Source organism: Poecilia reticulata, linkage group LG3 (assembly GCF_000633615.1).
Source record: "Poecilia reticulata strain Guanapo linkage group LG3, Guppy_female_1.0+MT, whole genome shotgun sequence".
NCBI classification, from domain to species: Eukaryota; Metazoa; Chordata; class Actinopteri; order Cyprinodontiformes; family Poeciliidae; genus Poecilia; species Poecilia reticulata.
In genome coordinates, this window is record NC_024333.1 from 4,378,876 (window position 1) to 4,391,654 (window position 12,779).

Here is a 12,779-nt window from a genome sequence, read left to right on the forward strand (position 1 = left end):
CATGGCAGTTCCTCAGTCCTGCTTACGTTGTTTTCTTGCTTGCTAAAGCATCATCTGTAAGTATTATAAGTTGAATTATTTACATATGAGAATAGTTATTGCAGGCATCTTCATTTAGAGAAATTATGTATTTTTCTGTTAGAAGTAAATTTGACCTGATTCTAAGCTAACTCAGACAACTAGTCTGTATAAAACGGTATATGTAGTGATTTTGACGTTACTACAGCAACAATACTTATATGTATTTCTTTGTTATCCTGTTACAGTTTCACAGAAAATTGATGTCAGTAAATACTTCAAGACGTCATTCCTGAGTCTGGAGTTTCTGCTTTCGTTCTGTTTAGCTGTTTGGATAGCTGGTGTCATTCGGCTCGCGAGACCTATACACAATGCATTATATTTGTGCTTGACAGTAAAATATTTGGTCAATAAACTGTTGTTTATATTCATCTTTGATTTAGATTTATTAAGCAAGACTCTGAAACTCAGGGAGAATAGTGAGGAAAACTGTAGATAATTGCATCAATCATTGTGGTATTAAATATTAACCCAATATTTTCTAATATTTAGATCTATTAAGATCTTATGTTCAAATCTAACAGTGGTCATTTATAACGTCAATTATAACTGTTAAATGCAATGTTATATTATTTTCACAGAAATAGTAATTGAGTAGTTATGTATTATTTGAATAAAACCAATGAGATCATGTCAAACAGTTTTGTTTTAAACCGTGAGAATCTCATCCTGGCCTATGCCTGGTCTCCATTAAATGAGCGTTAGTTTTTCTGTAAGTGTATATAGAGCCATGTGTCTGTGCACGTTTCCATCTATCAGTATTCAGTCCAACATAGCAGCTGCCAAAAGCTTAGGAGGCTGTTGCTAGGCAATGCCATTTAAAATCCATCCTTCTCTGTATATTGGAAGCAGGGTGGCTCTGTTTGTCTTCTGGGGTTGTAGCTAATACCACAGTGTAAGGGTGAGTAGCATGAGACATTTGCCTTGTTTGTTTTCTGCAGCCACTTTCCAAAAATGTTCAGTCCGGTTTAACCTCAGATCACTTGAAACAATTGAAACTAAGCAGCTTTCTAGAAACCAAACAAAGAGAGAGGACGTTTGCAATTTACATTTTCTAAAGAGGCATTCTGAAAAGATCACTCATCTTGCTCATGTTTTGAAGAGACTTGAGTAGTTGAGCCACTTAAGTGTACATCCTTTGTTGACTCCTCGAAAGTAGGTCCATCCATCATAAAGTAGGATTATCCATCATAAGCTAACAAAACAGATACCACAGCTGTTGTTCTTTCCTTTTTTTTTTCTCCAAGGCCCCCGTTCAGTTCATTGTGAGGTTAACTTGCTGTCTGTTGCTACATCAGAAACTAGATAGAAGTGAGGAAAGTCTGTGTTTAAGGCATAGATGTTACTGTATGCGCAGCACAGATGGAGTTCTTAACTTGAATGCTTCGTTTCATACCCAGATTAAAGCACTTTTTTCTGTGGCATTTTCCCTCTGCCTGCCACCATTTTAGCAGCTGTAGAGTGTCCCTGCGTTGGTTGATAGGAAAATCACCATAACCCGACCAATGACATGAATTGCACTACACATTTCATGTGCCTTATAGCTCTTTATTAGGAAAAGGGATACAGTAAGAATGGAGTCTTATGTTGATATGCTTTACACTTCTTCATTTTCTGTTAATCCTTGATGATGAATGTTATCAAAACAAGAAGACAAAACCATTGAATGCAGAGACTCCATAGCACCGTGGTAAAGGGAGCACCAAGCCACGGAGAGATGACGTGGAACTAAAGGAGTCAGTGAGAGCAGGCGGACCGTACAGAGCAGTGACGATGCCAGAGAACACTGTTTGACTTTGATTGTGACAACATGAGTCACCACTTCTGTTCCTCACTGCAGGGTCCGAGAATGAGAAACCACAACAGCCCGGAGACCCAAAAATGTATCACTGTCCATCTGAGTGGACATGCCCTCTTCTTTCCTTCGGCCAGCTTTCAGCCACGACTCCTTCATCCTCTTCTTATCAAGTAATAAGCCGGTGATGGTACATCTGCAGCGTTGGCCAATTTATATAGGAAAATTTATACTGGGAGATTGTAGAAAGTCCCATCTGGGCCTTTGGGAACAAAAAGGGATGGTTGGGAAAATGTTTGTGTCCTCAATGGATTATTGTCTGACTGCGAGTGTCCATGTTTCAATGAGTAGAGTACTCATTTTGAAATCTGAAAGCGGTGGGTTTGATTTCAGCTCCCTCTTGCCACATGTCAGTGTAGTCTTGAGCAAGGCACTTAAGGCCAAGTCGTCTACCAATTGGGTAACATCTTCATGTTGTCACAAACTCTTCAATATCTAGTCCGCTCTGCTTCCGTTTCTTTTTTTGGTCTTTTTTTTTATTTCTCTCTGACTTCCACTGTATTTGACTTGCACTCATTGTATTTCCTCTCCTATTGAGCAGGTGTCTGTAGTGAAACATATACCACTACACAGCAGGAATGACAGCAGCAGATACAGAAAGCATCAATAAATGTAACACCATTTTAAATCATGTGAAGGTCATCTGTAATTTTGAGTCTTTAATTACTGCATTCAGAACAACTCCTACTTATAGTATTACTATATTAATACCCAACTCTGTTTCTAAGCATTCGGAATTTACCTTTAAGATTTAGACTAGCGGTTCTCAACGTGGGCGGTACCACCCCCCAGTGGGCGTTCAGAGGACGGCAGGGGGTGCTGGCGGACATTTTTACAAAAGGGGGGCGCTGGGATGCCTTTGGGGGACGTTTGGTCGAAGGTAAACTTTACACCTTAAATGCACAACAATGCCAGTTTAGACTTTGAGCAACTTGGTAAAACTGTATTGTGTAACATTAAATCATGCTTGGTTGCAACTGTATCAATGGCAGCTCTTCTTCTATTCAGTGTTTGTTAGCTTCTGTTAGCTTCTTGGCGCAGCTCCCTTCTCCTGCTACTGGTAGCTAAAATCACGACACCCTCACTGTGTATCCCTCAGAAAAATGAACCAATTTAAATAAAGAAATAAAGAAATCCCTCCATGGGTGATACCACGATAGAGAGCGTTCACTGTATAGCGTTAACACCGGTGCTGTAAGTGGTCCGGTATGAAACGGGGGTGATAGAACAACACAGCACTTTAAAATTTCAATAATCAGAATGCAGAAATTGTTTCTGTTGTTTTAAAAGGTTTATGTCAGTCTGCCTTTTCCCCATTGATATGTTTCCCGACCGCCTTGCACCTTAGGGGGTAAAAAAAAAAAAAGATGCGCACATTGCACAAAACTCTGAAACGGGAGAAGCGGGACATAAAACGGAGCAACGAACTAGATGTGAATTATAGCATAAAAACAGAGAATCCGACGCTGAACAGTGAAAAATCAACACATGATGTGAAACATGACAATTAGGCGGCGCAGCAGGTGATGAGTGAAGATTACTGATGGTCAATAAGTGATAAAATAAATCTAGCAACAGGAAAGAAACTAAAATGGACATAGCAATAAACCAAGACAGGATAATACTAATCAAATGAAACTAAATGGAAATCAATGAAGAACAAAATGCAAGAATAAACTAAGAAACTAAAGTAAATACAGAGGAATAAACTGGTATGGCAAGACCTTTCGAGCAATACTTAATACAGAGGACTGTATGGCAATAATAAACACACTATTTCCAGATAAAAGGTAAAATAATATTGTTGAAATGTCATGGGTTTGTTGAGACCATATCTAGTACTGAGAATAAATATCTTACAGACCATAACAGTAAAGAACTTATCACTTATTTATGTTTTTAATTAGATTTGATATATTTATTTTTTCAATATTATTTTTCATGTCAGTGTTAATGTCATGGTGGTGTTCAGTGACTCCATGGTACTTTCAATTTGACTCATTAGGATTTGATTAAGAACCAGATTTGTTCTTTGTAATTTCTGTCCAGGAAAACTATGAATCTATAAATCAATAGACAGGTCTATATAAAGATATAATCCATGTTTCTGTCTCATATTTGTATGGCATTAAAAGGAYYTGGAACTTTTGTTTTTCCTCTGAAAGCTCTGGTTTGCACAATAAATGCCATGTGGGTGAAATTTTATGGATGATACTCTGATGTCCCATTCTCCTGAAGGCAGCACAGAGCTGCACCACCAGAAACTGACAAACACTGAGGAGAAGAAGAGTTATGATTAATGTAGTTACAGTTCTATCCATGTTTTAATGTTGCAGAGCTCAGTCGTTTTGCAAATAGTTCAAAGTTTAAACTGGCATGTTGWACATCTTTTATCTGGTCATTTTGTGGAATATTTAACAACTAGAAAATGGCACAAAATAAGAATATTTTTTCCACTCTGATTGGCTGCTGCTGGGCCTACCAATTTTAACTTGAATGTTCATTGCATTTTTCGTAGACGCCTGTGAAAATTTCTATTCCCATGGCTTTTTTGTTCTCTGGGAAATTATTTTTGATGATAAATACAGAAACAAGCATAAAAACCAAAACATCTAYAATAGTGATAGTAATATTAATGATAAAATAATGGTCAGTGCAAAGTAGCCTGCAAATTCTTTGGTGGGGGGTGGTGAGGGACCTGGATAAGGGCTAGGGGGCGCTGGCCCAAAAAAGGTTGATAAACACTGATTTAGACGGTAGGTTTTCACCAAGGCAAACTGAAAAGAGAGGTAAAGGACTCTTTTCCAAAAAACTGAAAGTCATTCAGTTAAAGAAATAGATAAGTATGTTGAAAAAAACAGAATTTTCAAACATTTTGACCATTCATAAAACTAATCCAAAGCCGGAAAGCATTCAGTTGAGTCTTTGGTCACGTGACTGAAGTAGAACATGAAAGTAAAAATGGAAACTGAAGTATTTTCCCTTGAGCTTGACGGTGTTGAAGTGGAGCTGGTGAAGAACAAAAAAACCCCAGAAGAAATTAGATGGTGGGCAAGGTGGTGGGGGGGCATCATAAGTGAGGTAGTCAGATTAGTCCAGACATTCACCATGATCAAGTTTACTGATTAGTGAATGCTGGAAAGTGCAAAGACAGGCAGGTAGTGTCCTCCTTGAACGCTTATGGTAGAGAAAGAAAAGGGTCATGGGCATGATTAGCTGGATGTCCTCCTACCAGCCGACTTCTCCTCCAGAGTCCAATTAGAGTGGAGGTGGGTAGAGAAAGAAAACGTGGAAGATTCCTTACATACTCGAAATAAAAAAAAGAAATTGAAAAAAAAACACAAGTCCTGACACAGAAGTCATGTTATAATCAAAGCCCCCAGGCACACAACCTTAGACATCCACACTGCTGTTGGCATACTGAACGAGCACAAGGCATAGGTTAGAGATTATACCTTCACTTTTGTGAGAAACGGTTCTTGCTGATGCTTGATTTTTATTACATGATGTGGTATTTCAACTTTCAACTCAAATTTCCACAGCTAGCATTATAATGCTCCAGTAAAAAATATATACACCGTTTTAGATCTTTGCATCCAGAATCATCAAAGTCTTCTCTCCCACCTTCTGACAGAAGGATATTTTGGGATGATCTGTGAATGGTGTCTTTGGAACGGAATCAGAAACAACATGGCAACATTCGAAATCTTAGGATTATAAGCATATCTTACATGTCCTTTGTAGTTCCATACGTCTTCAGTTTACAGACTTGATTTCTACATTCTGAAATGAACCTTAGAAGTTTGATCAGTTATTTCATAATGATATAAATAAGCGTGTCTGTAGTTATATACGTCAAAATATGTACAAATTTTTTAACAATCTTGAAATGAAATATTGTACACCTCAAAAGATTGGCTTAGTTAGCAACAGACGATAAAATGATGCTAATGATTATTGCTGCTTAACACCTGGAGGACAAACAGGATAAATAATTCTTCTACCTTTTAAGTCCACAGCTTTTACAAAGTACTAACAAGGCTGCCAAGTAGTTTTAATCACATTTACAGTGTAGTCCTTTTAAATTGTGAACAAAGATGCCAAAGAAACCCAGTTTTATTTCTCCATGTTATCATCCTTATTCAAGTTTGTAGGACACAGTAGGAGTATCCTTAAAAACTGCAGACAGTCTGTGATTTTATGCGCATAAAAACAAACAACAAAAAAAGCAAAGGTTGCAGTCTGCTGCTGGCCACACAAGCAAGATACAGCAAGCTATGCTGTTTCTGTGTCTTGGCAGAAGCATGTGTGTGTGAGTGTGTGTGTGTCGCATAATGACCTTGAGTTCATCTCACCAGCGCAACCCCTGCAGGGCTCGGAAAGGACTCCTTTGAAGTACCCGACTCTCAGAAAGAGCAAACAGACATTAGTGGACAACCAAATGCCTTCTAAAGTTCAGCCTGGTGGGTTTCTGTATCTGCACGTTTCTTTCTTCGCATTGAGACCAACACATTCTCACATGGTGGACCATCTTTCAGAGGCTTGAGGTGCTGAATATGTACCGGTCAAGTCAACTGAACCGCAATCAGTCCCCAGCAACAACAGAAAGCAATATCGTTGCTGCATCAGTGGATTCTTGTGTGTACCTGTATTGACTGGGTTGTGTTGTTCATGGGTGACACAGAATGACCTTTTAGCACATCTCAAACTCTTTGTGTACAATCATGGCTAAAGTCATTACAGCCCTTATCCACTTACCTTATTCGACCTCTGTTAGACGAGATGTTACCATGGAGCTCTCTAGAGCAGGTTTTGGTCTCAGATGGAGATAGAACATACAGACAATTAACAAGTTTTAATAAAGTTAATTGTTAATGTCAGGCATATTTGGTTGGTTGGTTGGTTGGTTGGTTGGTTGGTTGGTTGGTTGGTTGGTTGGTTGGTACAGCGCTTAACTAAGAACTAACAAATCACAAGAAAAAGAAAATGCAAAACCAACAATATAGATAAGGAAAAATGGCACCAATCTACCTGGTATTAAAATCCTGTCTAAAGAAATAAGTCTTGAGCTTAAACTTAAAAATGTCTGGGTGGAGCAAAGGTCTATGTGGAGTTTGTTCCAGTGTTGAGGTGCTGCCATTGGAAAAGCCTCTTCACCTCAGTGCTTTAGCTTAGTCTGTGGGACAATAAAAGTTGATTTGATGACATCAGGGATCTCCTTCATAGAGGAAGACTTAAAGATTCAGATAAATAAGGTGGGGCAAGGCCATTAAGAGAATTAAAAATGTAAAATCAATTCTAAAATGGACAGGAAGCCAATGTAAAGAGGATAAAACAGGGTTCAACCAACTCCTCACGTCTTGAGGAGTTGGTTAAAAGACAGGTTGCTGCATTCTTGTTCTACTTTTTCTTGATTTTTTTTTTGTCTCAAAACAATACTGGCGATAGTCAGTTCTAACTAGTTTTAAAGAAGGCTTAAGTGATATGATTTTTTTTTTATATGTGAGCTCTTGTACTACATCGTAATGTTAAACCTCTAACCTACAGCGGATTTCTAGCTTCTTTTATGTCAGATGCAGTGCTTCAAATACATTTAGGTAAAAATTACAAAAAATCTTTTTCATGCTATAAAACTTTCATATTATTTGTTAAATGATTTCAGATTCAACATTATTTCCACTTAAAATGAATCATATTTGAATAGTATCAATATCTTTATTTATAAAGAATGCTGATTACTAAAGAAACTAAACATTCGGATTGTCAGAAGGTACTGCACTCTTATTGTATTGTAATACAGAAATCATTTTGTCTAATATGATATCTTATAGAAGCACCTCATGATTTAGTTGCATCATCTCCTGAATGGAGTATAAAATGTACTATTTCTACCTCTTTGTTTGTAGAGTATAAGTATGTGTGAAGCAACTTTCCCAAACAGAAGTAGAAAGAGGTCAGTTCGGTTCCCCAGAGGGAAACAAGATGGTGTTGAAACAGTCTGAAAAGGTAGATGTGGTGAAAGGAAGAAAAAAGGTTAGAGCTGTAGGGATTTCATTTAGTTCCAGGAAATCAATCACAGTCTGCCTACATTTACAGAACAAGGCCACATGTGTTTACAACAACAGATGCAAAGCAATAAAATAATAACGTGTTTTAAATTTGATCAGAGGAGCTACATTGAAGGGGGATGAGGAAACATAGGTTCTATTTTTGCGTGCACCTTAGTTTTACCTGAACTAAGACACACACTGTCTTTATTTGGGTACAAGAGCAGTTGAAGGTTTTGTTCACATTTTCTCATAACTGCAGCCTAAGAAAGCCCTCATGTTCAACCTCACGTCCTTAATGTTTTAGGGTCTAATCCAGGACCCTCTAACCTGTTTATGGTTCTTTACATAGTTCACTGTGACTCTTAATAACTTTAGCCAAAAATGCTAAAGAATTAAGCAATGTTCTAAAATATTTGGGTAATTAAAAACATTTTGACTTTAGCAGGTTTTCCTAGGCGTTTTTATGCAGTATGTGTATAACATTTCTACAAAGAATGACACTAACAGTATAAGGATTACTCTATTTTTTACAAAGTAATTTTTTGTGTGTGTGTATCTTCTGGTTGCAAACAAATTCTTTTGTGACATTGTTTTCAATACTTATTAGTTTATCTAGAAAAACTGCTCATTACCTTAGGTTAACATAATCAGAATAAGAATCTAGAGGAACCCCTACTAGTTTAGAAATCATATATTACTTATTCTTAAACATGAGGTTATAGTCTTTTTCGTTTTCCTTTTCTCTTCTTTTGCGCTTTCTTTTGGTTTGTTGTTTTGTTGTATTTCTTTCTAATTCATGTAAAGCGCTTTGATTTGCCTTCTTCCTGAAAATGTGCCATATAAATAAAAGTATAGTAAAGTAAAATCAAGAATTGCTGTTCAATTGAAAAGTCAACACAAATTTATAGATGTCTTGAATTGCTTGGCTCAATCAGTGGTAACCTCACCATCACCTTGTTAGATGTAAATAAGAAAGAGTATTTATTTCTGGTCTCCACAGTGATCAGCGGGCCTTCCTGTTGGAGAACGTTCCCTGTAACGTTCCCAACTGCAGCAGCGTGGGACGAATGTTCCGCATCCACTGGGACCAAATGGATCTGGCAGCGATCCAGAAGGCCGTCATGGCTACTTTCTTTGACATCTATGAGGACGTGAGTAGAGGATCTTTATTATAATACGCTGCTTTTTCCTTGCGGTACTCTGTTCCCAGTTCACCAATAATGAATATCTGCTATCTTTACCCAGTTGAAATATCTAATAAACGTATCAGACTTTGTGAGAATTTAAACATTGCTAAATAAAGTAAACAAAAATATTTTGAATCTTGAGTTAATAAAAGTGTAGTATTAGATTTCTGTCTACCACTACAAAGTGTTTATGTATATATGTCTTCCTTTTTGTTCCATATTTGGTTTTAGCAGATTGTTTCCTTAGATTATTGTCACTAATCAAATCAAAAGCTTCTCAACCAGGGATGCAAACAATTGGTTTACGTATGATTAATTGTCAATTAATGATTTATTAGATTAAAATTAGTTCCAACTGATTAACTAGTAACGTTTTCAAAGACCTTCTTTGAGTGTTGTTGTGTGGCTGCCATCCAGAAGAAGGCGCCGCTGGTCATCCTTACGCAGATCGAGTTGATACAGGAATAAAGATGGCGGGGCATTCCTTCCTGTTTTGTTATATTTTACAAATATGTCAAAGTTAAATGTGAGAAAACTATGAGTTTGTGTTTATTCAGTGATTATTTAATACTTTTGTGTCAGCTATTATTTAATAGCTGACAAAATTTTTTTTAAATATAATAATGTGCTTCCTTTCTTAAATTCAGCATAGTATGAAAAATGTAGTCCTTCATGGTATAGAAAGTCTATAAAGAGAAAGAAAACTTTTAAAAGGTTTTAAGAAAATGCCCACTTATCAGTTAATTGTTTGTCAATCAATAAGATCAAACAAACTTTTGATAAACTCATTAATAACTTGCATCGCTATCATCAACACTTGAGTTCTTTTACAGCCCTTTTTATTTACTGATTTTTTTTTATGTATTTGTGTTTTTTTGTGGCCTTATTTCTCACCATGTTTGCATTACATTATCGCATGCAGCAGAGTAAAATGTTAGACTAAAACAGAAGTTTGTCATTGATCCTCATATACGTTGTGATCCATAAGGGCATCCATAGTATGTCCCTGTCCTTATAATTACAGAGGCTAAACTTCTCTTTGTGTTTTGTTTCTTCCCTGTATCTACATTTACAGGGAATATTAGACATGCTCATCCTGAGCAAGGCAGAGGACAAAGACGACTTAATGATCCACGCATTGAAGAACAATTTTGAAGCTGATGCCTATTTTGTTAAAGTGATGGGTAAGTGACTTACTGGTCAGATTTTCTCCTTTCTCTTCCTTTGTGTAAAAGAAGCAATTTGAACAAAAGAAAAAAGGCCTTTTTTTCTAAAAGTGTCTTCAGCACATTACACACTAGTTTTTCTTTTATTTGCTATAACAGCCCCTCCTAGACCAATTAAACACAAGCAAGTCTATTCCCCAATCTAGAGAGCAGATGGCCGTAACTATTATCTGTCATATAATTCAGATTTTTTTTGTCTGCAGTTCCTCCGTTGGTGCTGCAGACTGGAGCTCATTTGTGCTCTGTGTTCAATTCCAAATCCATTAAGTTAAAATGGACATTTTAAACACAAAACTACTATGTCCCAAAACCCAACATGTACAATCTGCCCACTTTTCCTGACTCTGCACTATCGGCCTCAATAATGCTTAAAAATAATTTGCAACATTGTTTTTAATATAGTTTAGTTGAAATTAAAATGCCTTGCAAAAGTTTACATACAGAGTTTATTTACATTTTCTCATGTCATGATAGGAAATTTTGCTGGATGATAAATTGCCTCAGATGTTATTGCGATAAACTATAATATTGTTGTTTTGAGACCATTTTTAAGTGATATAATGATAAAGGCATAATAATGCCAGAAGACATTCTCATAGATCGAAAAATGTTCATTAGAGTTTAAAGTTTAACACTGGACCTGGAAGACATTTCAAATATCCTAAATAAATTTTTTTTAAAAACAACAGAAACAACAAATATAATGAATTATGAAGTCTCTGTAAACAAAACTGTCCTTCAAGAAAAGGATAGATGAGACCAAAGAACCAAACTGAAGACCAGTTTTGAGAAAAATTATAAATCATCCAAAAGGAAATTATTGAGCTGGTTTTAGTTTATTCCATCCATCCATCCATCCATCCATCCATCCATCCATTTTCTGCCGCTTATCCGGGGTCTGGTCGCGTGGGCAGCAGCTTCAGAAGGGAGGCCCAGACTTCCCTCTCCCCAGCCACTTCTTCCAGCTCCTCCGGGGGAATCCCAAGGCGTTCCCAGGCCAGCCGAGAGACGTAATCCCTCCAGCGTGTCCTGGGTCTTCCCCGAGGCCTCCTCCCGGTGGGACGTGCCCGGAACACCTCACCAGGGAGGCGTCCAGGAGGCATCCTTACCAGATGCCCGAGCCACCTCAACTGGCTCCTCTCGACGTGGAGGAGCAGCGGCTCTACTCTGAGTCCCTCCCGGATGACCAAGCTTCTCACCCTATCTCTAAGGGAGAGCCCAACCACCCTAGTTTATTATGCAATTAACTGATATAGTGTGTATTGTGACAGGCCTAGTCACAATAAACACTCACAATATTCTGTGAATATTTTGTGACAGACCAACATTGTTGCATAGTTTTGTAATGAAGAAAACTTTAAACTTTTTTATTACCAAAAAAATTAACTTGTATTTGTAATTAACATCCTCTGAGCCAGTAAATCACAGCAAGTACAGCTGTAGGTCTTTGAAAGAAAGCTTTCTACCAGATTTGCAAATTTAGAAACAAAGTTTTGCTTAAAATAGCCGTAACTTGATGATACTGTATCAAATATTACCACATATTTTCAGTGGAATTTAGTGGAGGACTTTAACTGGACCTTTCTGACACTTTGACCTTGGCTTTTAGGCTTGTTGTCCCACTGGAAGGTAAACCTCGGCCCTAGTCTGAGTTCTTTTCCAGCTTCTACAAGCTTTTCTTTCAGGATTGATCTATGTTTAGCTCCATCAGCTCTGGCTAGCTTTCCTGTTCCCACAGCACTAATCTGTCACCATTATCCTTCACTGTGAAGACGGGGATACTAGCATTTTGCATGTAGGCTATGAAGTTTTATCCCCATCCAACCAGAGCACCTTCTTCCACTTGTCTGCTATATCCCCTTTATGGTTATATTTATCTTAAGATGAATGGTAACACTTTATTTCATGGTGTGTGCATTGGACTGACATGTCATAAACATGACATAAAATCTGTCATGAAGATGAAGGAGTTTTCATGAATGTTTACAGTAGTTGTCCTGAAGTGTCATTCGGTAAATAATGACACTTTTAATGCAAAGTTAACCATTTTAATGTACTTTTAATACAAGTTTTAATGCAACTTTGCATTAAACAGGTCATTATTTATCAAATGACACCTCATGACAGCAGTCATAAACATTCATAAAGACTCCTTCATCATCATGACATGTTTTATGTCATGTTTATGACAGTGTCATGTAAGTCTTATGCACACCCTGTCAAATAAAGTGTTACCAGATGGATACTTTGAAGTTTGTAAATGTCATGACACAATGTGAAAAATTACAAGGGATATGAATACTTTTGCACTGGTCTGCAGTTGGATAATTTGCATTAACTATAAGGGAATCATGCTAAATAAAAGCCAGGAGCGATGTGCAGT

General features: G+C 37.3%; 1 protein-coding gene across 1 annotated transcript in view; it reads left to right on the forward strand.

Moving 5' to 3' along the window:
* The window catches only part of itfg1 (integrin alpha FG-GAP repeat containing 1), a 181,060-nt gene that overhangs the window by 89,107 nt on the left and 79,174 nt on the right, over positions 1-12,779 (forward strand). Inside the window, exons 11-12 of the mRNA XM_008404870.2 lie at positions 8,984-9,134; positions 10,246-10,354. Coding sequence (XP_008403092.1) covers positions 8,984-9,134; positions 10,246-10,354 — 260 coding nt within the window. The remainder of the gene's footprint in view (positions 1-8,983; positions 9,135-10,245; positions 10,355-12,779) is intronic.